Source organism: Peromyscus maniculatus, chromosome 9 (genome assembly GCF_049852395.1).
Source record: "Peromyscus maniculatus bairdii isolate BWxNUB_F1_BW_parent chromosome 9, HU_Pman_BW_mat_3.1, whole genome shotgun sequence".
Taxonomy (NCBI): Eukaryota; Metazoa; Chordata; class Mammalia; order Rodentia; family Cricetidae; genus Peromyscus; species Peromyscus maniculatus.
The window spans coordinates 116,298,721-116,326,111 of NC_134860.1; the positions used below are offsets into that span (position 1 = coordinate 116,298,721).

General features: G+C 47.3%; 1 protein-coding gene across 7 annotated transcripts in view; it reads right to left on the bottom strand.

Annotated features, from left to right (window-relative positions):
* The window catches only part of Dzip1 (DAZ interacting zinc finger protein 1), a 51,361-nt gene extending 25,127 nt beyond the window's left edge, over positions 1 to 26,234 (bottom strand). For 3 of the 7 annotated variants that reach the window (XM_076545558.1, XM_076545556.1, XM_076545555.1), the window contains exons 1-13: positions 25,840 to 26,173; positions 25,039 to 25,132; positions 24,506 to 24,705; positions 23,570 to 23,818; positions 22,903 to 23,451; positions 16,306 to 16,390; positions 13,596 to 13,720; positions 13,252 to 13,413; positions 11,019 to 11,156; positions 9,147 to 9,209; positions 2,831 to 2,971; positions 2,391 to 2,439; positions 980 to 1,036 (exon numbers count right to left, since the gene is read on the bottom strand). In XM_076545558.1, the coding sequence (XP_076401673.1) occupies positions 980 to 1,036; positions 2,391 to 2,439; positions 2,831 to 2,971; positions 9,147 to 9,209; positions 11,019 to 11,156; positions 13,252 to 13,413; positions 13,596 to 13,720; positions 16,306 to 16,390; positions 22,903 to 23,451; positions 23,570 to 23,572 (1,372 nt within the window). In that variant the 5' untranslated portion in view covers positions 23,573 to 23,818; positions 24,506 to 24,705; positions 25,039 to 25,132; positions 25,840 to 26,173. Of the gene's footprint in view, positions 1 to 979; positions 1,037 to 2,390; positions 2,440 to 2,830; positions 2,972 to 9,146; positions 9,210 to 11,018; positions 11,157 to 13,251; positions 13,414 to 13,595; positions 13,721 to 16,305; positions 16,391 to 18,749; positions 18,847 to 22,902; positions 23,452 to 23,569; positions 23,819 to 24,505; positions 24,706 to 25,038; positions 25,133 to 25,839 lie in introns of those variants that run through there. The other 4 variants (XM_076545562.1, XM_076545560.1, XM_076545557.1 and 1 more) reach the window with 3 other exon arrangements.
* Positions 26,235 to 27,391: the final 1,157 nt, after the last annotated feature.

Genomic DNA, 27,391 nt, shown 5'->3' on the forward strand with positions numbered 1-27,391 from the left:
TATGCATACTTGTGTTTGCAGGGGCCAGATGAGGGCAATTGATCCCTCAGAGCTCAAATAACAGGTGTTTATAGAATGTCTAGCTTCTCACATAAGTGTGTGGATCTGAATTCCAGTCCTCATAACTGCTCTTAACCTCTGAGCTATCTCTCTAGCTTATCTTTGGTTTGTTTGTCTTTTGAGACAGGGTTTCTCTGTGTAGTCCTCCCTGTCCTGGAACTCACTCTGTAGACCAGGCTGGCCTTGAACTCAGAGATCCCCTGTTTCTGTTTCCTGAGTGCTGGGATTACAGACATGCACCACCACACCAGCTATTCACTGTATCTTTTAAGAAAGATTTCTGACTGAACCCAGAGCTTGCAGATTTGGCTAGACTGGGTACTAACAAGCCCCAGAGACTCCTTTCTCCACCTCCTAGTACTCCTGGGGATTGTAGACATGTGCTACCGGGCCAGCTTATACCTTGCTTGTCCCTGAGTGCTGGGGACCAAACCCAGGTCCCCACTTGCACAGCAAAGATTTTACTGCCTCAGCACCCTCCCCCGTCCCCAGATTTGATCTTGCTGGTTTACAACTGCGTCTTGACAAATCCAGGCCCTGGATCGGATGCCCACGCTGATCACAAGAAGGGACAGGGGACCTGCTGAAGCCCTCAGCATGGAGACTCAGTCATGTCAACGGCCTTGGCCACTAACCATGCTCTTCCCAGGGTCCCTCGGGAAATCCCAAAATGGGAACTTGCGTGATGCCAAAATTTTTACTCATTCCTTTATAAGTCAATTTGCCAAATAATAACTAAGCAAAATCTACAAGATCTACAGCCTTGGATTACAGAGCTAAGTCAAAGCCAGAACCAAAATGGATCACATGTCATCACCAAATATATTGTTTCCAAGAACAAAAGTCTCTAAAAAATTAAGTAAGCAAGAAAAAGTGAGCATAAAGCTATTTTAGACCTTGAACCTACACAGGTACTTACTGGGTGCAGCAGGGCCAGCTGATCTAGAGTCCAATGCTTGCCAGGTTAGAGAATTCCCTGAAATGACAAAAATACAAGTTAAAAATGAAAACTGTAAGACAGAAGCAAGTTTTGGCAGCAAATCATCCTAAATTCTGCCACCAGTAAAACAACCGGAGAAACTCTGCGACACAGGGCACCTCGCTCTGCGGAGTGTGCTTGACTCAAGTTCTTTTAAAGCTCATTTTTTCTCTTTCTTTTTGGAATGACGACAACTACCTATATTTAAATCAGCATTAATTTATATTTCTTCTCCCTTGAGCTCTCATTATTCTAAGAGAAGCTAAAGGGAATCATGAACTCAGCCCCTCTTCTTTGCCAAACATTTATCCCATAAAAAGATGGAAGGAAATCCCGCTTGTGTGTCCCATTACCAATCCAGCTAGTGTCCCTCAAGCAAGCAAAATTCCTTAACAGTCTGAGCCACCCTGGCCAAGCCTGGGATCTCTGGGCAGAAGTCTAGCTTTTAGCTCCACTTTCCCTTCTGATCCAGATCGTGACTGGTGGAGATGGCCAGGCCACTGCTGCAGTCGGTCCTAAGTACGGCCACCACGCCTAGAAGGAAGCTCTAACCCTCAACAGCTGCGGGGAGGGAATGCAGTGACCTCTACGGTGTTTTAGAACGGCCTGATGTCGGTCCTAACAGCCAGCGCTGGGGGTGCCACTGCTGTACCTCAAGTGAGTTCTTCCGTTTCATCCTGAGTCAAAGCTTTAGCTAAGGTACTATTGATTGCCAGTGTTAGAGATGAAGACACTGAATGCAGACTCACAAAGACACGCCGTGCCAGGGACGGGGGTTGAACTCAAACTCTTTCTAGGCTCTGGGTTTTTAACTCTGTCTTATGTGTACGAATCAAGAGATGAAGGGCAGGACTGGAAAGATGGTTCAGTGGTTAGGAGTATTTGCTGCTCTTGCAGAGGACCTGGGTTTAGTTCCCAGCACTCACATGGCAGCTCACAACCATCTGTCACTCCAGCTCTGTCCAGAGGATCTGATGCCCTCTTCTGGCCTCCACACTGGTCTTGCATGCTCATGGTACACATACATACATGCAGGCAAAAGCACTCGTACACATAACAATTTAAAAAATTTTGAAGAGGCAAATGACCACTAACCAGCACTGTGCACATAATTACTGACTGAGTTATATATAAAATATTAAATGGGAGTTTAGCTTTTCTTAGTTCTTCAACTTTCTGGGTTATGGCAACAGATCTCTCAATTATTAAAATAACATGAGGACATATATGCCAAATAAAAATACCAAGTAGAATGGCGCTTTAGTGGACACAAATCAGCAGGCCCGATTTTCTGTACCCAATGCTGTCAAGCAAGCCACTTTGCTTTATCACAGGGATCCTGTGCACTTACCTTTCAGCTCACCAACACTGATGTATGGTTTACTGGTAAATTCTCTAATCTGTGAAAGAGAAAACAGTCGGCTAGCCATTCGTATTCTAAACTAGAGATGGACAGATTGAACAAAGCCTGATACGGTTGTTGGTAAATTAACCTTTTCACTGAATCACCCCTACATGGCCTTCCTGACAGAGGAAGGAGTTGTAGAAAGGTAACACTCACGGACCTGGCTATTTCTCCAAGTGATCATGGGCAAACGTCTCACCTACCTTCAAATGTGCAGTCTGAGGCATCTCTGTGTCTCAAGTAGCTCTGGGGACAATTTATTTTAATGCATTTACTGTTGCAAGCAATCTCAGGGAGCAAAGAGCTGACTTCGATCATCTTCAACCTAAGATGCCATATCCGAAACCACTGTCCTCAGATCAACTGCGCGGCTCCTCCAGGCATACCTGCTGCCTCTGGCTGAGGATCAGCTCATTCTGCTCCTGCACTTTCTGGCCTAGCTCTTCTATCCGCCTCTTGTAGAAAATATTATCTGCACTTAGATCGTCCATCATTGAGGTTCGAAGCTTCTCGATATTGGACAGGAGCTGGAACAACAATCGGGAAGCGCGTTAGTCTGCAAGGTACATGCACGATCTCTTTTTTGCAGATTTTATGTGCTTGTCTTGACTTCTCTGCTGGTTTTTTGCAGTCTCTCTGCATTGAGTCATTCAGAAAATCTTCAGTCCATGCATGCCAAGGCCCTGGCTGTGCTAGAATTCACCCTTCCCAGGAGTTTATGATCTGAGACAGGAAAAGCTGATCAGGCGGGCCGTGAGTCAACTTGAGCATATTCCATCAAGTAATACACAGCTGCTTGCTGACTGAGGACAGGGGTCTTTCCTGGGGGTCTCACCTCCAGAATGAACTTTACATATAGCCCTGTGCCCTGCCCTCATATCCACATGTAACATGCCAGCTCAATCGGGTAGTCATGGGCCAGAGAGTTCATTTGATTCATTTTATACCCCAGCAATCAGCATAATCACTGGTCCATATATGTAGGAGCTTCAGGAACAGAGGGAGAAGGGAGACATGAATGGAGGGAAATGGCAGTGAAATGCACACTGATTCATCTTTAGAGACTATGACGGTTAATCTCTTTTTCTTCCTTTTACTTGTATGTACGTATGGTCTCAGTGTGCATGTGTGTGAGTGCACATGCACGCGAGTACACACACGTGTACCCATGTCCATGTGGAGGTCCAAGGTTAACACTGACATCCTCCTCCATCACTCCTTATCTTCTTCAGGCAGAACCTCTCAATCCAACCCCGAACTGGCTGATATGGCTAATCCTGATAGCCTTCTGAGGCTGAAACTATAGGTGGGCCACCACGTCCGCTAAGCATTTTCTCAGGGTGTGGGAACCTGATCGTCTGTCCTCTTGTGTGTGTGGCAAGCCTTTTAACTGCTGAGCCAGCTCCTCAGCCCACGTGATGGTTAATCTTGTCAGCTTAATGGAATTTAGAGTCACCGCAGAAATGAACTTCTAAGGATTTTCTAACTGGAGTTCACTGGAGTGGGAAGACCCGCCTTGAACGTGGCCGTCGTTCTATGGGATAGGTCCTGGACTGAATACGAAGCAGAAGGGGACCTGAGCAGTGACATTCACTTCTTTGTTTCCTGGCCGTAAGCGCCTGCCTCCCTGGTTCCCCTGGGGTGGACTGCATCCTTCAGCTGTGAACCACCGGGCCCTTCCTTAAGCTGCTTATGCCAAGCGTTGCCTCACAGTCGTCATAACCCAGCACAGAAACTTGATGCCAGGGAGATTATACACTGGACACAAAAATCGCTTCTGATAATCTAGGGTAACGAAAAACACCACAAACCAGCTGGTAACTGGTACTCAGGGCACTGTGCATCTCACTCCTGATACGGAGGTGGGGGGGGGGCCTCCAAACTGGGGCTTTTCGTCACGGTCGCCCACACACCGACACAGAAACTTAATGCCAGGGGAGAGTTTCTCTCATGAGAGGGCATGAGTGTCCAGATGGGCATTTTCCATTATTTTTTTTGAAAGATTTAGTTTTAACTTGTGTATGTGTGTATGCATGTGTGGATATGTGCAACATGAGTGTGGGTACCTGTGGAGGCTAGAAATGTCTGGAGCTGGGCACAGGCAGCTGTGTGCCGCCTGGTATGGGAGCTGGGACCTGAACTTAAGTCCCCTGGAAGGGCAGTATGTACCTTTGGGCATTTTTGTTTTATTCTTTTATTTATTTATTTATTTATTTATTTATTTATTTATTTATTTATTTATTTATTTACACTCATGCTATTCATTAATTACACTCATGATACTAATTACACTTGTGGTAAAAAAAAAAAAAAATGTGGAGCCCAGGCTGGCCTTGAACTCGTGATCCTCCTGGCTCCGCCTCCTTCAGCAAACCCCACCGGCGTTGCCACCACTACTGAACTATATCTCCCCAGCTGGCTGTGTGTTTTTAAATCAACACTCACTATGATGCCGTGTACTCCAGATCTTGTTTGTTCCATGATGCTACAGAAGTGCAGTGGAGACTCACAGTACAGACTCAGTCTGGAGAGGTAACATAATGACTCAAATTCAGAGAGCTGGGACGGACAGAGCCTGACCTTGAACTTCCACACCCGGCTTCAGAGTCAAGGCTCTACCCATGGCATGGTCTTGCCTGTGAAGTTCTGTGTTTCTGAAAGTGCGCGTAGAAACACTGAGCTGAAGCATGTGGGGAGCCAGAAGAGAACTCCTCAGAGCCGGGTGGATTCTAAGAATTTCTCCAAGAAACAAAGCGTCAAGAACTTTCCGACATAGTAGTGCAAGAATTTCATCCCCGCACTTGGGAGGCAAGAGGCAGGCAGATTTCTGTGAATTCAAAGCCAGCTCCAACTACTTGTGGGTTCTAAAACAGCCAGGCTGTTTAGTGAGACCCTGTCTCAAGACAAAACAAAAACAAACTTTCTCAACACTTCCAGACGGTTGGAAGGGCATGTCCCCATGACCCACAGAAGTCTTCTGAGAAATGCTTAGCTAGAAATCAGAAATTCTAGTAAAAATGCTCAGGGTTTGGGGTGGAGGTTTAGGACCTTAGACCAGATCACCAAATTGAGGAGCTACGCCAGTCACCAAGGAGCAAGGGAACCCAGGGAAAAAAATCAGGGGGTGTCGTCACTGTGGTACCTCAATCAAGAATGGTTACAAAGGTACAGACAGGAATATGATGAGAGGGGGATTCAGAGAGCTTAAACAAGATAGTCAAAAAACTACCTCACGAAGCCGTGTGTGTGTGTGTGTGTGTGTGTGTGTGTGTGTGTGTGTGTGTGTGCATGTATGTGTGTGTGTGGCACCATTTCAAGCTCTCTGCCGTCTTCCCTAGCCTTACTCATAACACCAGCCTTCTCTGTCACTGCGTGACCATAACGCACCTCCTGGGCTCTCAGGCTGGGTCAGAAGGTCACACCGTGGATTATCTGTGACTCCCTTTGAATTCCTGCCAAGGCTATTTCAAAAAGAAAAGACTGCCAAGAGCCTAGGTAAAGCAATAACAAGCTGGCACAGGCAACTTCCCCTGAACAGAGAAGCACAGTGTGCGCATTGTGGGGAGAGCAGGCGCCAACCATGTGGAATAATTAATAGGTCTCAGGCGGAGATGACTGCGTTGGATTGAGTTCACCGCTCTGTTGGGGTATAAGTGAGACAGGGAAGCAAGCAGCTTTGAAACAGCTGAACCAGCGGACAAAGGAACAGCGCGCCCTGGCCAGGCATGAGTCTCTGCACACCGACTACGCACAACCCAGTCTTAGGTTTGGATGGAGCCTCTGTGATGCGCTTCTAGCAGAATGCAGCGAAACTCACAGGCAGAGTTAAAGTCCACATCTGCTGACTTTCAGTTTATGATTGGGGAAGCTATCCTGAGTCGGCTTGTCTTGCTCCGTGAGCCCTTTGAAAGAAGTTCCAGACCCTTCTCAGAGAGGAAGACAGAAACAAGTGTCACTCCCAGAGGGCCTCGAGGTCAGCGGCCATGCTGGGGACGTCCGTGGAGGGATGCAGCTTCTGGAAGCTAACCCAGGCTAACCATGAAGAGCTCCACAGGAGAACACAGCTTAGGACATGTTCTGAGCACAGCTTGTGGATTCATGGGCTGGGGTCCCAGCCAAGTCATGCCTGAGACTCCGGTCCCACAGACAGTGGGAGATGACTCATGTGGACCATTTGGGCCTAAATGTGTGACAGTCTGCCCCGGGGAGTAGAAAGCTGATAAGGGGGAAGCAGCCATGAGAAGAACAAGTGAGGCTTTCCACGTGTTTAAAATTAAAAAAGCCCAGGGTGAGGCTGGAAAGAACGGTGGGTAAAGAGCAAGCATTGGTTCAGATACCCAGCACCACGTCAAAGCTGAGCAGGCTGCTGCACTTGGGAGGGGGTGACCGTGAATCGCTGGGGCAAGTCAACCGCCTGAACTAACTCTCCACGTCACTAAGCTCCAGCTTCAGCAAGAGATCCCGCCTCAGGAAATAAAGTGGACAGTGAAGACACACTCAACATCAGCCTGTGCCCACGCATACAGTGCACATATGACCACGTGACATATGAACACACATACATGCACACACACTATATATATCAAATCTTTGGGAATATGATATTCTGCTTAATACTGTATGAAAGAAGTACTTAGTACTAAATATATAAAGGAACATCATTTTAGGGAATGTGTGGATGAGGAAACAGTGTGCTCTATGCAGAAAAGATCTGTTAGCAATACAGAGGGCACAAAAGATAATATTTCTTAAAAAAATAAACAAGATTTCCTATCTTAAGATATTCTCAAATACACCTACTTTAGATGCTTTGTCCCAGTGAAAACATGAACAATGAATTTTCTGATGTACTCAGTGAACAGGAATCACTTTTATAATAAAGTTTTGTTTTCATTAGACTCTTAATGTTAACAGTCTTTTATTTATATTCCAGCTCAGAAATGTGGGAAAAAAACCCACAATAACAGAGAAATGATGAACAGATGAAACATCTAAGTAAGATTATCATATAGCCAATAAAATGATGTTGAAGGATATTTTTAAGCATAAAGCATTTGTTCTCTAGAAAGTACAAATGCAAATTTTGTAAGGCTGTATCTATATGTGGGGGGTTACATTTCTGGAAATGGAACCTTTCGATGTGCAGATTGATGCAACTGTGGCATGAATGTTAGGGGCGACCAACCACTCTATGATCAGATCAAAGGCCTGCTCCACAGGAAGGGGCCCATGCCCGGGGCTGTAAATTAGGCCACGAAATTGTGGTTGGAGAGGAGGAAAGGGGAAAACTTCCTGCTATGATTTTGCTAATGGGCAGGGTAGCAAATGCTTCTAAATACCTCCTTTATACCTTTAGATTGACAGGGCTCTCAACCCTCATTAGAGAAGCTGTCTGCAGTGGGCCGTGGTTAATACAAAAAGGTTCACAGCTGATCAAAGTACAGAGGATAAGTGATTGCAGTGTCCATCCCTGACAGGACATTTACCCCACACACACACACACACCCTACCCGAGGCTCAGGGAAGGGAGGGCAGGAAAACTGTAGGAGCCAGAGATGGCGGGCTCCATCTATAAAACAGCTGGGCATGATGTTACCCAGGAAACTGGTCTCCTCTTTGGGTTTAGTCTTGTTAATAAAAGAATTTAAAATCACACTCAGAAGGAAGCATGAGGACAATTTAATCAGAGTTTAAGAGAAAACCAACAGGTCAGGAAAGCTGTAAGTTTTGGCAGCAGCCTGGAGGGAAAACGTGGAAAAAAGGAGAAGAGAAAACGAGGCCATTTGCAAGCAGCCCCGTGGTGAAGGTACAGAGAGCTTTAGAGAAAGAGTGAGGGAGCAGTCTACAAGAGAAACGAGAAAGCTTGAGTGCAGACCAGAGAAGGGGCAGGCTCCGGCGCCATCTGGGTATGACAGAGCTGGTACACTCATAAGCTCAAGGAGGCTGTGGCTGCCTACCTAAGAAAAAGCCGGGCACCAATCCAGCATGGATGGGGAGGAGCTCATGACACCCCACCTGGAGCTGAAGAGCTACTGGGAACAGTGACTGCTGGGGAGACAGAGCCATTTTTGTCATGGATGTGGCCCCTGGCAGGTCGCCCATGCCCAGTGGACGGCCCTACACCCGTGTGCATGTGGGCAGCGATAACTGGAAGCGATGGCTATTTCTTAAACAGATTTTAGAAAGCAGACATGAAGTTGGCAGGAAGAGGGGACATGGTGGTGAAGTCCAAGTCCAGAATGAGCTGGGGGCGGAGAGCTGGGAATGGGTAAGATCAAAATACACGGCATACATGTGTGAAACTCTCCAAAGACAAACAAAATAGTTCAAAACATTTATAATACAGAAAGAGAATGGAAGAGTATTCACTACAAAGGAATAGCTGTGGTTAATTTTTTATGAAAGCCACAAATATTTCTAGTCTTGTTACACATTCTCTAGAAATATTAAATAGGAAAATACCACCATCATTATTGAGTAAATTAGAAATTCTTTTCAAAAATGGCCAACGTGCGTGCGTGCGTGCGTGCGTGCGTGCGCGTGTGTGTGCGTGTGCGTGTGCGTGTGCGTGTGTGTGTGTGTGTGTGTGTGTAGCTTAGTAACACAGCACTTGCCTGAGCTCGAGGCCCTGGGCTCCACCCTCAGCACCGGAGAGAACGGGGCTGGGGTCTGACCAGAGGGAGGTCTCACTCTCAGCCTTACCTGTCCCTTCTCCCTGCTGTGTTCCTCGTTGAGAACCTGAAATCGATCTGACCACTTGTTTGCCTGGAGGAGAGAAGACAAGTGATCTGTCTGTAACAGTAATGCAGCAGAAACTTGCTCCACACCGGAGCTTGCTTTTCGCTGGGTACCTATGAAACCCAACGACCTAGTAAAATGTTAGCTGGCATTTTCAGATATTTCTGTTACAGAGTAGTCAGTATTTATGTTAGAAAGTGGGGCCAGGGGAGTCTGTCACAACTATGGGGATGGAGGTGACACAGTCAGGGTCACTCCTGCTGTGATGAAACGCCATGGCCAAACCCTCGGGCAGGAAAGGGTTTGTTTATTGGCTTATACTTCCACATCACAGCTCATCACAGTTCACTGTCAGAGGAGGTTAGGACAGGAAGTCCAGCAGGGCAGGAACCTGGGGGCAGGAGCTGATGTAGAGGCCATCGAGGGTGCTGCTGACTGGCTTGCTCCCCATGGCTTGCTCAGCCTGCTTTCTTATAGAAGTCAGGACCACCAGCCGAGGGATGGGACCAGCAGCCCAGGGAGGGCACCACCCCCATTGACCACTAATTAAGAAAATGCCCTGCAGGTTTGTCTACAGCTGGATCTTATGGAGGCAATTTCTCAATTGAGGTTCTCTCCTCTCCAGGGACTCTGGGGGGTGAGGCAAAGAACTAAGGTTCCTGGGTCTAAGGTTCTAAACAGGCAACTGAGTTCATGGGAGACACTACAGTCTGCGGGAAGTAAATGTCAAGAGTATGAGCCAACTTGTAGTTTCCTGCTCATGCCAGGCACCTGGCTGAGCAACCACTCACTGGCACCTCGGAAGAGGATTCGAAGGACACCCTGATCTGTGCGGGAAAGGGGTGGACACAAGGAAGAGAGAACTACTGACTGCGTGTAATTAAGATCGGACCAAACAAATGGTATATATAGTCTAGAGGAGATTTGGGGAAGCCTTGTGGAGGTGCTGTTCCAGCGATGCTGGGGAATAAGTGTGAGGCGGACCCTGAAAGCAGAGCTCACTGCCAGCAGAGAAAGCGGCAGGGCCGTGGCAGGGAACAAGGAGCCATGTTTCAGAACAGTGGTTCTCAAGCTTCCCAGTGCTGTGACACTTTAATACAGTTCCTCACGTTGCGGTGACCGCCAACCATAAAATCATATTCATTGCCACTTCATAACTGTGATTTTGCTACTGTTATAAATCATAATGTAAATATCTGATGTGAAAGGGTCATTTGCACCCAAAAGGCTTGCACCCCACAGGCTGAGAAAAACCCTTCCAGTAAGAGGATCCTGGGGCAGAGGGAACATCATCACCGTAAGTTACAGTCTGGTGAGAACAAGGCCTTGCTGCTGGTTGAACGGTCTGCAAGTGTATGTGTGTGTGCTTGGGGGGGGGGGGGGTCACTGAAAGACTAAGACAGGACGATGATAGATGTGCACCCAACTGTAATGAGAAGGCACATTTAAGGGAGGCAGGCAAGACGTAGCGTTAAAACAAGACACAGCAACCACATTTCAAAATGCCCTTACCATTTAAACATTTCACAGGTTTACTTTATTAATATTTTATTAGACTTATTTATTATGTGTGTACATGCATGCATCTGTGTGTGTGCATGTAAGGTCAAGCATTGATTGACACTGCACACGTGTGGAGGTCTGAGGACAACCTGTGGGAGTTGGTTCATTCCTTCTACCCTGTGGGTCCCAGGGCTTGAACCTGGGCCATGAAGCTTGGTGGCAAAAGCCTTTACCCTGTGAGCAAGCTCAGTGACCCCAAGGCTTTTAAACGTATTATTACTGAATCCGTGGGTTACAATCCCCCCCCACCCCCCCACCCCCCACATATCGTACCTGGCTGTCAAGGAGCTGCAGCACGTTTTGGAAATCCTGGGGATGCGGGAGACGGTCTTCTTTAAACTCGTTAACGTCTCGTAAGGTGCCTATGTTGGACTTGATCTGCATATTGGACTTCTGTATTTCTAACAATTGCTATAAATGAAGAAAACATCGCCAGTAGAAATGTGAGACATGTCTAACTGACACAGCGGAAAAGCTGGAGGGCCCAAAGCCCTGTTCAGCTCTTCCTGCCCTTCTAAACCGACCCTCCTCGCACGCTGCCTCCTGCCTCTCCCACGGCTCTCTGATCTTTGATGTTTCCATCAGAGTGTATGCAAGATAGAAATGGGAAGGAAGGGCTGGAGAGATGGCTCAGAGGTTAAGAGCACTGGCTGTTCTTCCAGAGGTCATGAGTTCAATTCCCAGCAACCACATGGTGGCTCACAACCATCCATAATGAGATCTGGTGCCCTCTTCTGGCCTGCAGGTGTATATGCACACAGAACACTGTATACATAATAAATAAATAAATATTAAAAGAAAAAAAAAAGAAATGGGAAGGAAAACTAACTTTTAAAAAGTGATTTATGACGGGGGTAGGGCATGGCACAGTGTATGTGTGGTCGCCAGAGGACAATTGTTAGTCTGTTCTCTCTTCCTACCTTCATGTGGGTTTGGGGGACTGAACTCGGGACACCAGGCTTACACACAAGTACTTTACTCTCTGAACGACCTCTCTGGCCCCAAATCAACTTTCTGGCCTTTGACAATGTGTTTTTACATTTTTAACAGGCACATAACATTTGTGAGAGGAACTGGGTATGTCTGTCTCTTTCTGTTTGTATTTTTGTTTTTATTTTGAGGCAGGTCTTGCTATGCTGCCCAAGCTGGCCTTGAACTCTTGTTTATCCTGTCTCAGCCTCCTGAGTGCTGAATTACAAGGGCATATCACCATGCCATGTGAAAGCTAGTCCTAAGACGTTAAGACACTATAATGGAAAGCCAACACCATCGGGGGCCAGATCAGTAAATCCAGTAGGGGCATAAATGTTTTAAGTTCCTCAACGTTAACTATGGCAATAAATAAACAAACAAGCAAACAGATAACAATCCCATACAGCAACAAGTTAACATCAAGTTAACATCAACGACAGAAGGGCGGGAGCCTACTCACTGTGTGCTCACAGTGACCACTCGTGTGCAAAGCGGCTTTTCAGTTAAGAAGTGTGTTCCCACCAACACTACTGGTAAGGCAGAAGTGAAAAGCCATAGAGCATGAAGATCACGTGTGCACTAGGTATGGTGTGACGAGGTGACACATCACATCCAAGATGGTCCCCGCATAAACTCTGACTAATCATGATAAACTCCTGGCAAGGCGTCTAATACAAACAACCCAAACTTCCTTAAATCGCCAGGTTCATCAATAACAAGATGGAAACACTAAAACAGACCAAAGGAAGCCTAAGGAGCAAGGTGACTAACTCCAACACGGTGTTGGACGAGAACCTGAGCAGGAAAGGAAATGACAGGATTGGGTGGGTGTCCCTTCCACAGAAGCCTTTAGTTTTGTTCCCAAAACTTGTCGTCCTCTAGAGGGAGCCCGAGGATCGCCCTCGGGTCTCTCTTCCTTTTCTCCAGTTTTCAGATCAAAAGGAACTAGGTTGTCAGGCACTGAAGGGTCCAGCCCCAGTAAGTGAATCTTCTGTGACACACATCTACGCACCACAGCTGTTCCCACACAGCACAGAGCCTGCTCGCCATATCCTGCTTACTTCAGAGACCCAATCCTCTTCATACGACAGACGTGGGGTGAGGTGGGGGCAAGGCAAGGGCTCTTCTCTCTCCCCCACCCCTCTCCTCCTCCTCCTCCTCCTCCTCCTCCTCCTCTTCCTCCTCCTCCTCCTCCCACCTTGGTAATCTGTGTCAGCCTTTCCATCCACTACTTGGAGCATTCTAGAATCTGGGGAAGGGTTTGTAGTTTAACCAAATAAGGAAGGGCACATTTCTTCTGGGAGCTGAGCGAACGCATCCAACAGGCATTCTGTACTAGAGTCTGTACAGACCGCCCACTCATAACAAAACCATTTCTCTTGTCTGCTCTGCCTCCTATGTGCCGCAGTCTTCCTGGTAGGAGAGGCCGTGTGTACTGGGCATGGTGACATGGCTGAACCTTGGGTCATGGGGTCATGCTAACACTGTATCTCAAAGCAATAATACCATGAGAACTTCTAAGATAGATACTCACATATTCTAATGCTGAGTTCTTAGAAGTTAAGTCTTTAAACTCCTTCATGAACATCTCCTTAACCTTTTCCATTTCATCCAGTAACTTCTCCTTTTCTTCTTCCTTCCATCTATCAAATAACTTCAGAAAGTCGTCTTCCTTCATTTTCTGCATTTCATATTCCTGGAATTATTTTAATGTGTGTCATTAAAGGCTCCGGGATAAAACAGGCAAATTTCAAAACAAACTGTAGCTTCATCCTAACTCGTATCACACACATACCCCAAAGCCAGCATCCCTATTTCCCTGCATCTTTTAAAGTACCAGTAATTTCATCCTCTCCAGTACAGAACTCTGTGCCCTACCTTAGAGAACCGGACTGCGTGGGCATGCTGGGCAGACTCTAGCTGAGATCTGGTGAGTTGCAGCTGTTCCTTCAACATGTCGATCTCCTTCTGGAGTCTGTCGGTCTGGGCCTTTGTATTATACTCTGTTGCGACAGAAAACCTAGTCAGAATCTAGAAAATCTAGTTTCTCATGAACTTGCCTAAAAAAACCTTACAGGGCATAGTTCTATGGATAAGATAACAGAAATGCTCTCACTCGGGACATTATTACTTATTTTATGCTATGAGCCCAATCCCATGTTTATCTGGAGCCCTTCATGTGACCAGACATTTCATTAATTTTAGTGACCTCTTTCAGCCACTCACTGTACTAACTAAGGTTGATTATTCAACAGGGACAGTGTGAGAGCCCTGTTCGGGGAACAATCCTGGTTGTTATGACCACGGGTGCTCTGGACTCCTTCAGAGATGTCCATCTCACTCAAAAACAGAGAAGCAGAGGCTCCACCTACAAGTACCACAACACTGACATCATACGCGTTGTCTGGTCTCCCACCCAACTTTCCTCAAGTCCCTGTCATGGATCGCACAGAGGGCAGGGGACTCAAGACGCAGACTCGGGCGGTCGTCTGCCAACTGGGGCCAAAGCGAAGAACTGAAAAGGTGTCAGAGGAGGCAACAAGTGGAGGGAGGGGTACTTAGTATGTCCATGTACTTACATGAGGATGTACACATGACTGAATGGGCATACATGTGCTGTGAGTGTAGACATGAAAGGGGTGGGAACCAAAGCAGAGAGTCAGAACCTCAGAGATGACCTGAAGAAGTGATACTCATTTCAGAGTCTGACGTGTTCTCTGACACGAGTATGAGATAGAATGGGAAACTGAAACAGAGAGACAGAGGTCAGTGTCACACTGAAGAATGGAGGTCAGTTCCAAACACTTCAACATTGCCCTGTTTCCCTCAGACCGCTTGCTTGTCTCCGCAGTCTGTGGTTTAGAATGAAAACTTCTGCTGCCTGTTTTGCTTCTACTACAAAGCACAATGGGCCGAGGAGAAACAGACTGGCCCCAGAGGGAGGAAAGCAGCCCTTCTCTCGAAAACACTTCCGCAGGTTACAACGGCACGAGGCTGCCCGCAGGAGGAGGAGACCTTGCGTTCCTTGAGAACACTCCAACAGTGGGAAGACTGACTCCTTGATAAACCACAGACCCCTTCGCCCACAGCTGTCTTTATTTCTCCCTGTACTTTCCGGTTACTTCCCATCAGCACCCACACACACTAATTCCTGTATACGATCATCTTCTCTCATCTCCACGCTTCAATCGAGGCGATGTCTTGGGTCCCTTGCCGTCCTTCCCAGCACACACTGGTAACGTGTATACCCGTTTGTTAAGGGCATTTCCTCACTAACTCCCAACTCAGCTACTCAGACTGACCTGTCATCTTAGGAGTTCTTTGAAGCTGCTGCGTCAAGGCCAACGACTATGTGGCAACGGTAAATTCCCCATCTGCACCCCACTCTGCTTCTGGAACATTTGATAGATCTGACCACTGCCACCTTCTAGGAACACTTTTCTCCTTGCTGAACACGACAGCACACTCCCTAGGTCACCCCATGGTACTTCCTACCTGCCCTTCTTGAGGAACAATGTTAGGAGGCCTAGTATTGGCCTTGGGTCTTCTGACCTCTAACCAGATGGCTCACCCAGGCCACTGTCTTCCAGATCCCTCTCCCCTGGGCCTCCATCTGCAAACATCAGCTGTGAGTTGCATGTCTCTTGTATGTGTGATGTAAATGTATGCATGGCTAACACAAACTCTCCTGTCTCCACCTTCCTTTAAATTCTTCCCGCCCCTAACCCTCTATCACAAAAACTATTCACCTAAACAAGAGTAGGTCTTTGTTTTATCTCTCGCTTTCACCCTAAGTCATAGCTCTGTAGTCTCTGTGTCCAACACATGCTCTTTGTATCTCCCTCTGCCCTGGAACTGCCCCAGTCTAGGCTTCCTTTACTCACTGGGACTTCTAGGCACCTCCTCATTCTTCTATCAGCTTCCACTCTGGCCCTTGCAGACTATCATCTGTAGCTAGAATGTTCTCTTTAAGGTACAAATTACCTCATCATTCTCTACGAAAATGTCATCCTGCGGCTCCCCATTGTACTCACCCATAGGCCAGGGCCTCCATCACCTCCTGAGATCAGTCCCCCAACCCTCCGGCCTTCCCACACACCACTCCTCCAGTCTCCTTCCTGTCCTCTCCTCCTGGCCCTCACTATCAGCAGTCCTTGTACCTGGGATGCTCTAGTCCCTGATTCTCACCAGACTATCACTTCTTCATTACTCTGCTCTCTGGATAATCCAGACACAGCCTCCTCAGAGAGGCCTTCAAATATCACCTGGGATGATTCTCCCTGTCTTTGTCCTTCACAGCCTTTGACATTTTCTTTGCATTTGGCACTTGGAAACTATTGCATTGGTTTAAGCGTCTCGTAAGTCAAGCAAGACTTGAAGTGGGACTTCTCCAGCCTGCTCAGGGCTGTGTGCTCGGCAGTCAGGGTACTGTGAATACACACAGAAGGGTTCAACATCTACTCACTGGATAAGCACAGCCCATAAGACTTCCTTCAAGAGGATTGAGAAATGCACCGGACCACATCTCATTGAGAAAGGAAAAAGGGAGCAAGAAGGAAATAACTCCGATACAGAGTTCATGCCTTACCAAGGTGAGGCTCTGAAGTGTGGCGGCGTTGAATGTGGCTTTGCAGGAAAGCTTGGTTCATAAAGGCCTTGTCACAGAAATGGCACTGAAAAGAAAGCGACAGATTCAAGGGTCTACAGTGAGTTTCCCATCTACTTGAAGTACAAACCGGGGATCTGAAGCATCTTCCTAAAAGATGCAGATGTCGGCTAGCGATAGTAGCTCAAAGGGCAAACGTAAGGTGGAAATGCCCTTCTGGAAACAAGTCAATGAAACTTTGACAGCTGGAGCATCCCTTCTGGTAACTTCTGGAAGTCCCAGTGATGTTTCTATATATCAGTTTACATCTTAATACCACCAATTTGTTCATGGCAGGAGAAGAGACGGTAGCAGAACCAGCCCTGCTGAAACCTCAACGTAGGATTTCCAGCTTCCCACTAGTGTGAAAATAAATTTCCGTTACTTAAGCCATCTAACTGATGGCATTTGTTATGGCAGACCTAGTAGCTAATATAGATACACACGCATATGTGCATGTGCTTGGGTGTGAAGTGTTTTAAAGCTAAAAACATTCTCTTATGACTATACACACCCATGAAAACTTTCAAAGGTGTACGGTATACAACGAACACACAGGAGAATACAAGGACACAAGGATTTCCTCTGGAAATGGATGGAGAGAAAATTCTATTAAAAGAAAATAAGGGTATGACCTCTGAGAGTTGGCCATATTCCAGGGATGGCCCCACACCCGAGAATATGTGGATAGCACAAACTGGACTCCATGGTTTTTGTCATTTTACAGAGAACATGAAGTAGGGTGGTGGTAGAACTGGTAGGAGCTGGGAGAGGTGAATATGATAAAAAATGCTATGAAATTCTCAAAGTTAGTAAAATTTTATATAAAACAATGGAAAAGATACCTTTTTTAAAATCTTAAAGTTTCCCCAAACTAGAGGATGGAAATACAGCAAAACCCTGGCACACACTACGTTGTCAGTTACACTGTTCAATGTGTCTTTCTATGCTCGTTACCAGTCAGTCCACTGCTCTTCTTACTGATTTTTCTGTTAAAATCTTCCAAATACAGATATTCAGCACATGGTCCTTTGGATTTTCCTGTATACTATAAATTTTACATAAAACACATTGAGAAAGAAGACAGCACATCTTGCCACTGTAACCCTTTGGTAGATTTTGGCTGCATACAACACATGTCACACCCACACTCTCAATGGGAAAAAGACTTCAAGAATGGACATCCTCAGATATTTAATTTTTACTACATGGCTACTGTGATTTCTTGAAACAAAGGGAAATGGAGATAGAGAAGTGATATAGGAATGAGATGAGGATTTCTGAAGATGAACTTGCTCACATGGTCTGCCCAATCATTTTGCAAAGAGTCCAGGGCCTCTGGACTTTGTCTGCAGAGGGGAAGGGAAATTAAAATCTGGCAGTCACGTGACTTTTCTCATCTTGTATTAAATCAACTCTGGTGTTTGTTTTGTCTGCCACAAGGCTTCCCCACCTCACTCTCGGGTTTTGGCTAAAACAACAACTAACTACATGTTAAGTCTGGCCACACAAACCTCATTAACAATGACTATGATGTAGGGATGATGACCTTCCCATTTCACAGAGCAGACACTAATGTACACAAGAGTTCAGCCATTTGCTAAGGTCTAGCAGTTGAGACAGTAGTAGAGATGTGTTGTGGGATATTCCTTTACACAGTGTGAGGGTGGTTGGTTTATTAAGAAGCCATACAGCCAATAGCAAGGCAGGAGGTACAGGCAGGACTTCTGGACAGAGAGAGCTCTGGGAAGAAGAAGGTGGAGTCACCAGCCAGACGGAGAGGAACCAGGATGGATAATACAGAGTAAAGGTTACTAAACCACATAAAAGGATTTACATTAAAAGATGTGGGTTAATTTAAGTTATAAGAGCTAGTGGGATAAGCCTAAGCTATAGGCGAGCTTTCTTAATAACAATGTTTCCATGTCATTTTTTGTGAGCTGGTAGCCCAGAGAAAAGTCCGTCTGGGATTTGAGCCCCCAGGGTCCCTCGAGAGCTTCCTGATTACTGTTCCCTGTGGAAGCAGAAGCATGTGACCCGATTCTGCAGCAGGGCTAGGATGCAGTCCCACATTTTTCAATTTCTATCAGTCTGCCAGTCAAGCCAGGAGAAAAAGGCCATGGAATGGAATATATCCATCAGGAGGGAAAGGATTCACACACTCCTGTCTTTTTTAGTCCTGACAGCACCCTTCTAAGTCATGGAATTTCTTATAATCTGAAAATGCAAACAGGTCCTCAACAAATTTATCTTAGACTGAAGGTATGGTAGAATGTGAGAGAAAGAGAGAGCGGGAAGGGAAGGGGGGAGAGACAGAGAGAACTTCTGTCCATCTGGAGCTAAGACTCCTTTTGAAGCCTGAGGATAGACAGACTCATTTAACTCACATTTTCCAGCAGAATACTGATTCTGTTGACTCCTCCCCCAAACCACCAGCATCAGAAAGGTGTGGCTATTCCCTAACAAGGGAGTTGCTCATTCCATACCTCTGGAATCAGAACCTCCAAAACATCACAATCCTGGCGGGTCAAGGAAGGCCTTGAGGAGTGCTTGGCCAGGAAAAGACATGTCTAAATTAAAAAAAAAAAAAAAATCTAAGTGTGTGTGTGTGTGTGTGTGTGTGTGTGCGCGCGCGCGCGCGCGCGCGCGCGCACATGTATGCTGGAAAGGTGGCTCAGCGGTTAAAAGCACTGGCTGCTCTTACAAAGGACTCAAGTTTGATGCCCAGCACCCACATGGCAGCTCACAACTGTCTGTAACTCCAATTCCAGGAGATGTGACTACCTCTTCGGGCCTGCACAGGTACTGTATGTATGTAGTTCATGGACATACATGCAGGCAAAGGGCCCACACACATAAAACCAAAACATGTTTTTTAAGAACGTGTGTGTGTATGTGTGTGTGTGTGTGTGTGTGTGTACACATACTAGGAAACTTATAAAATAGTAGGTTTCCATGTGACTTTTTCAAACATCCTTGGCGTTATCTTCCGAGAATTCTGTTCTACCCTCCCATGCCCCTCCCCACTTAACCCCTTCCTCCCTTTGCCACGCCCATCACACCATCTGTATTCGCTACACCACGCTCCTCACGTTCCTCCCCTCCCCTAACGGTCTCTCTTTCTAGTTTCCTGACTTCTACAGGTACTCCTCGACAAACACACACATCTAAAGATTCAAGTTATGATCCACATATGAGCAAGAATGTGTGCTTTTCTGTGCCTGGATTACTAAAATTACAAAAAATAAAATACTATAATTGTAATTAGTAAAATTACACTGATCAGTTTGCCTACCAAGTTCATAATTTCATTTTCCTTTACAGATACATAAAATTCTACTGTGTATGTGCATGTATATGTGTATGTCTTATTGGCCATTCTACAGCTGATGTTTATCTAGTTATCCTGCACAGAAGGATAAGGCTCCTTCCCAGAAGCCTTGGGTTATCAAGTGAAAACCCGCATGACAGGTGTGAGAATACCCTATAGAGTTGTGTGTGTGTGTGTGTGTGTGTGTGTGTGTGTGTAGGGATCCCAGAAACCCACAAAACAATACAGTATGTTACCAGTGCTCTTGGTTACCTACTAGAACATGACTGAAAGACCCACAATTTGATTATAGGACATGAGTAAACCAAGCTGGCACTAATCTGGAAGTTTCTTCCCCACTGGCTGGCTTTCACAGTGCCGAAAGGTGCTATGAAGGATGCTGAGGGAGGAAAGTCATCAACAGTGTCACCCAGCTGTAAGTCATAATGATAATCACTCTGACACGATGAGCCAATTAGTGCAATCGTGGCATGAAAGATATGGGGTAACCCCAGCTCAGGAGACATCATGGAAGAGATGGCGGAAAGATTGTAAAAGCCAGATCTGAGGAAGATTCCTTAGAAACAATGTCTCCCAGACATGATGAAGCCACTCATGAACTCACAGCAGCCATGGCTGCCAGCACAAGACCAGTGCAAGATCAAGCCAGTCAGCATTGCAGCTTGGAGAAGGAACCTGAACACTAGCTGACTGAGTAGCTTATTGGCAAAGTGATGGTCAGTTTCCTTCTGTGGTGTAGTTTGCCCAAGCTCCAGTAGAGGGCTCCCTACACACAGGACAAAGCCCTAGGTTGGATTACTTTTCTGGCAATAGATTAATTAATTTTAACTAATGATTAAAATGCCCAACTGTATCCTAAAGTCAAATGACTAAACAAAATCAAGTCTCTTCCCCTAAATTGTTTTACTGACCAAATATAACCTAGTTCCAACAATTTTGCTACTCACTCTCCATTCACGCTGTCGTCTTTGGGCACCTGACTCGCCCTGGGGCTTTCCCCGCTGAACCCCAGCCTTCTTTACCTCCACCGTCACTGAGCTCCTAACATGGTCTAAGGATTTACAAACAGATAAGAGGAAGCATAACTCATCACCAGAGAGTCGTCTGCGTGTCCACCGAGCCCTCACACCCTGCCTGCTGTATCTCATGGCACACTTCCCTCTAACAGGCAGCTGCTACTCATGTCCCGCTCTCCCGGGAGGAAATCCACGTTAGAGATGAAATGACTTGTAATTTCATTCAAACCCGTGCGGTCTAACTGTGACACTGTCATCCTGAAGTCTTCATAAGCCACGGTGTGCTTAGGAGGACAGAGCACCTGCACACCTAAGGAGGAAAAGATGATGTAGTCACTTCTGCCTTACTGTCCCACGTGAAGACCCAACACAGCCAACACTGGCATTCAGAGTCGGCCAGGTGCTAACAGAGGAAAGGTGTCTTTGGTTTAATAAAGTCCTTCGCTTTATCTATGCACACAGCATTCATATTTCATTTGTTTGCTTTCAGCTACACCCCCCACTCATGATTCATGTTTGAAAATCTTCACTAACAATTATTTCTAAGGTGATTGAGAGAATGAAAGATATAACTTTTTGCTAGATGTACTAATATTTCACTAGATTACTACCCAAACTAGAGAACGATACACTTACTTTAAATGTTTAAGAAGAACTGATTCCATTCATTGTACAAAAAAAAGTAATCATACCATTATTTCTAGGTATGTAACTTTTGAACAGCATTTGTAAAACAGGTCTCTGAGGACATCAAGTGTCATTTGAAGAGAGTGCCTCCAGGTGGTTTGTTTACCCAAGGCCACTCACTCCCTGGTCTCCTCACAGCATTCTTTCCCAACTGCTCTGCAAGCTAAAATACACTTCTTTCAATTTCTGTGAGATGTGTTTTACACACTATGAATTGCATCACTTCTCTGCCTTAGACCATGTCTGCCACACTGAAGTCTGCTCAGGTCCCCTAGTCTGAAGACCACCTGAAGCCACTTAAGGAGTATCCCAAATGTGTGAGAAGTAAATTAATTCTGTCAACCTGTTGTTTACTATTCTTTTTTAGCCTAATCTGAAAAGCCCAAACCTCAAATGCTCTGAAGCCTAGACATCTCTCCCAAAGTATAAAATTCCATGCCCATGTGATGGGTCTCAGTCAAAACATAGGCAAACCAAAAATACATAAAACCAACTCCAGGCCATCACTCTAAGTGGTATTTGAAATATCAATTAAATTTAAATTTAGATTTGCATCCCATAGGCTGGAGGGCCTTTACTGTTCTTGCTGAGGACCCAGGTTAGAGTCTCAGCATCCATATCAGGTGGCTCACAAACTACCTGTAACTCCAGTTCCAAGAGACCTGACACTCTCTGGCCTCCTGGGGACCTGCACGTGACCATGCAGGCTCAGACACAGGCACAAACACATAAACAAATAAATATTTAGATTTGAGTACCAACCCCAAGACACCTCGTGAGATGAATGCAAATATTCCAAACTCCAAAACATATCTGGTCCTAAGCATTTCAAAGCAGAGATGCTCAACCTGTACATTGATTTCAACATTGCAATATTTATCCTGGATTCAATGTCTAATTCGAACAGACAGATTATGATTAAGTCCAAAAGGTGCTGAATTCTTTAAGTGCTAACTACATCGAACTACATTTAACTACATTCTTTAAATGGTAACTACACACATTAAATCTTCGGGAGTCTGTAACTCACTGTGAGATGGTTCCTATTTTGGAACAAAACAAGGGTGAAGGAGATACAGAAGTGTGGCAAACGTAGGTCATAGGGTCTGGGTGATGGGTTCATTAAGGTTCTTGGTTCTACTTCTACTTGGTTCGTCTGGTCTCTGTCATTTGGAAAACACTTCAAATTAAAGGGGGGGGGGATGTTTCACATATTGAATCATATTCCAGGTCATCTGGGGGCCAACCTCAATAGCAATTTGTACACAACTGATTTTTTTCACAACATCTGTTATAAGGAGGAAACAGGTTCAACAACCAACATTTGGGTAACTTCATAAGCCCTGCAGACAACAGTAGGTAATTACCAATTCCTTGGTGGCTGCAGAAGGCAATGAAACACTTGCTCTGTTGATTAAAATGAGTGTTTTCTCTGAGGAACCAATCTCTGGGAAGAATGAAAAGGCTAGTTCCCCTAAAGTGAACTGGCCCGGCACAGTGTCCCACCTGGTAATAGCTGGCTTTGGCCTCTATCATCAGTTGCTGCGTGGACAGCATCTTCTTCCTGCGTTTACACTCGTCCTTCAGAAGCTTGATCTCGCTAGCCTGTTTGTTGAGCAGCTGCTTGCTCTGCTCGTAGTCGATCAGGCTCAGGCGCAGCCTCTCCTCCACTAGGCTTAGCTGTGAGGTGAGGAACTCCTGCGAATGCATTAGGTATTCGATGGTGAGCTGCGCCAGGCGGATCAGCTTCAGCAGCACTGGGTCTACCCCTGACTGGCAGTGTGGGCACTTCTCGTCCTCCAGCTTGCAGAAGGTGATGTTCATGATGTTCTCCTGCAGTGTCAGGACATCCACAGCGCCGGCCACCTTGTCCACGTCGATGGCGCTCAGCCGCCTCCAGTCCACGCTCTCCAGTCGCGGCCGGAACTGGAAGAAGGGCAGGGGGCCCGAGGCCGCTCTGGGGGGGACAAAGGCCATGGGGGCCGCGCCTGCGGCAGAGGCGTCGGGCCCCTCGGGGCTGTTGGCCAGAGGGTAGTAGACGTGCTTCTGGAAGGGCTGCGGAGGAAGAGAGAGCGCGGCGGGAGGCGGGAGAGCTCCGAGCCCAGAGTCCCAGCGAACCCCCGCGTCCCCGCCCTGCATCCCGGACAGGCACCTCCGGCCTCGTGCATCTTACCATGCTTGCAAGCCAGTCCGCCGCCTAGGCTTGCGCTGGAGGGGCGGGGCAGTGTAGTCTACCTGGTCCGGGCCGCCTTGGGGCCGCCGCCGCCGTCACACCCCTCGTGAGCCGGTGAAGGCCCAGACCCCCGCTGCGGCGGCGGCGGCCTAAGATCTGGGCGTCCAGGACGTTGCTATGGCAGCGCCCAGCCCCGACCTGGAGCACAGGGCGTGTCCGCCCACGCGCGTTCAGCATGCGCCCAGGTACCTGCGGGACCAGAAGGACGAGAGAAGACCTCTTGGAGCAGCCGGAGACCCACACTCCTCATCCACCCGGAGCGGGCATCTCTTGTCCGCCACCTCCCCTGACACCACCCTCCCTGGTCTCAAAAGATATGGTCCAGAAAGCCTCCGGAACATGCGAGGGTCACGTCTCCAGGACCTTCACTCCAGCTGTGGTCTTCTAGCTATCCACCCCTACGCTAGCGTTAGGTTTTGAGGTGAGACATATACATTCGTTTTTAACTTTTCCACACATTTGGGAAATGTGTAGCAACAGAGCTATAAAGTTAATTGAGAGCGTAAGAGCGGGAGGAAAATCTGGGGCAGGGCATACTGCATGTTGACTGCGGTGTTAAATATATGGATGTATACGTTTGCCAATTTTAGCGGAATTGTACGTTTAAAATTAAGAGTGTGTTTTTTGTATTACAACCCAGCAGAGTTAAACTTCTCAAATTAGTCTTACAATTCAACATACTTTTTAAAGGGATTGTTTTTCCTCTGTGGACTGGCAGCTTAACTCTGACATCTTGTTAAAACACAAACCAAGTAACTAGCCCAGGATACGCACTAGTTTGTCATTCCAAAAGCATTTCTCAAAATGTTGAAGTTAAAAACGGATGGGAACTTCAACCGTCAGCGTTCTACCCAGTTTACCAGGTACAGTATTTACCTTACAAATTTGTGTCCGTGCTGCATTCTTTAAAAATCTAGCAGTGACCTGCAGACCCCAGGCTTCTCATTGTGGGGGTCCTCTGGAGGCTGCCAGTGGTTAACACCTCGGAGATCAAGGAGCTGAGGAAAAGCCAGGCATTCCTCAATCCACCAGGGAGGCCCTGCTTGGACCAACCAGCAGGGAATGTTTTTTCTTTCCTAACAACCAAATTCGTGAACAGAAGAAAGGAAAAATACAATTCACAGTAACTAACTTGAAGTTAAGATGTAACAACTATTATGAGTACTTTCCCTGTAAGTAAAACCATAGGAAAGTGCCCAGGAAATAAAACACACACTTCATATAAGCCATGCACTCAAAAGATTCTGGGGCTATACGAAAAACAGATTTTACTGCAACCTAGCATAAAAGCCCCAAGCACATAAACAGCTTCAAGACTGAGTCTTCCACGTACTTGATGCCTGACCCAGAACACATCTGTTGACCCTGGCCCTCAGTTTCCCCATCTGTTGAAGCTCTGGGATACCAACCTGGCAGGTTTGTGGATTCTGGGCTCCATCCACTGGGCTGGCGGGATCAGCAGGAACAGGAGAGGTGTGCTGCTCACCGCTGTATTGCCAGCACCTAGTGCAGCAAGAAAAAGGAAAGGTCATTTGGAATGTGCTAGGATTTAAAAACAAAAAAGCAAAAAAACAAAAACAACCACCACCAAAAAAAAAAAAAAAAAAGACTGAGTGAGTTAGGTGCTTCTCTTAGGAGATAATGCCTCCAGGCCCATATCCCTCCCATTTTCTTTGCCTTTGGCCGGTTAAAGGGATGAACCCTTGTTCTGTTCCAAAGACCCGCCAGCTGAACGGGGGGGGGGGGCTAGCGCGCTCCCCCCCCCCCGCACACCCAGTACGGACGCGGACGCGCGCCGGCCAGGCTACAGTCTTGGCGGTCACCACGGGAGCTTAGGGTACCTGTGGTTAGCCATCCTCACCCCCTAGGTCGAATCTCGACCACAAGATGGCCGGAACAGGAAGGCAGGGGGCATACTTCCCTGTTCGCCCTGCTCCCCATCCCAGGCTGGCTCCCCGACCCTGTGCGGCGACTACTGTGCTGGGCACACCGCCTGGTGCGGCAGGCCTGCTGAACCCGAAAAGACAAAGGTTCGGGAAGCCGAATCCTGGAAAGCAAAAGATGGTTGGGGGCCGCGGCGGATCTGCAGCGCTGCGGATCTCAGCAGGCAGAGTGGGGGAAGAAGGCCCGACTTAGCTCGCAGAGATGCGAGATGCTCTCTGTGCTGTAGAAGCCCGCGGGCGCCTGGAGCATCCCAGACCTCGGCTCACCCCAGCTGCGCGCTCCTGGGCGAAAAGCCGGGCGCTGCAAGCCACGAGGCGTCACCGGGGCCTCGGATCCCGGGATTGCTGCTGGCGCAGAGGCGGGGCTCGCGGAGGGCGAGGAGCAACCGAGCAGGGAGAGGCAGGCCGGCTCCTTCTTCTTCCAGGGTGCAAGATAAAGCGTGTCTTGTCTGGGCAAGTTGTGACGAGGCGGGTAGCCTGGCGTCGCTCCTCGTCCTCCCAGGCTCCAGGCCGTGGGTGGCTAAGGCTGCCCCACCCCCCTCCCGCCCCCTCCCCTGCACGCTCTTCTGGTGGCTTCTTCTCTCCGCTACCCCGCTCCTCTGGCAGCTGGGCGGGACCGTCCGTGCCTAGACCGCAGCGCTAAAATGTGCTCCTCCAATCCTGCAGCTGCTGCAGACACGTGACGCGACGCTGAGCTCCGTTGCTGGCTCTGGGTGCTAGCCCCGGGAAGACTTTTCAAAAAGAATCCAGATTCACTTCTGCCTCACGGTTAATTCTCTCTCTCAGCTCGCCGCTTCCTCTGAAGGGCCCCTGTGAATTTCCTTCCTAGAAGAGATGCATTTTAACTGCAAATATAGGCCGATGAAAGAGACAGACCTTCAAGAGTCTAATGAAGGATGTGCTCTAGAGCCAAGGGAAGTGTGACTGCTCCTTAAACCCGAAGTCGAACCGTGATCCTGCAAAGGGGAGAGGAGGGATGTCCATATGCGCGCATAGCGCTATTCACTCGTGATGAACGCTGGATTCTGTAACTAGCGAGATTACAGAGCAGAGTGACGGCAGGGACTGGGCTTTTAACACACGGGATGGAAGATCGTATTATTTCTTAAATCTATCCTACACGTGGACTTTCAGTTAATTGACATAAAACTAATCCAATTTGAGGAATCTGAAGCAAAATTACAAGTGTGGAAGATATTAGTACAAAATAATGTGCTGGTTAGTTTTTATCAACTTGACATTAACTATCGTCACCTGGGAAGACAGAACCTCAGTTTAAAAATTGCCTCCATCAGATTGGCCTGAAGGCATGTTTGGGGGCATTTTCTGTATTCCTGTTGGATACTGAGGGTGGTTCCACTCTTAGGCAGATGAGACTGAGTTGCCAGAATGAAAAAGGAAACTGAGCGAGCAAGTCAGTAAGCTGAGCTCCAGCGTGGTCTCTGCTTCCGCTTCTGGGTCTGCCCCCGCTCCGTCCTTAAGCTCCTACCCTGGTTTCCCTTGACCACGACTGTGTTTGAACTAAGTAAGCCCTTTCCTTCCCAAATTGGTGTTGGTCAAGGCAATTATCACGGCAACAAGAAGGTAAGTACATGTTGTGTAACGGTTTCCCCTGAGAATGAAATATTCCATCCTGCAGGGAAACTCTGTAAGCAGGAAGTTAAACAACTCAAGATAGCCGGAGGAAGTTCCCGAAACGGACGAGACCCATTAGGCTCCTCCCTGCCAGAGTTCGCGATCAAAGCTGAGAGTCCCTCTCAGACTCAGTGAAGCTGAGCTGCAAAGAAGGCTCTGAGACCAGACCAGCTGCCTGGGAGAA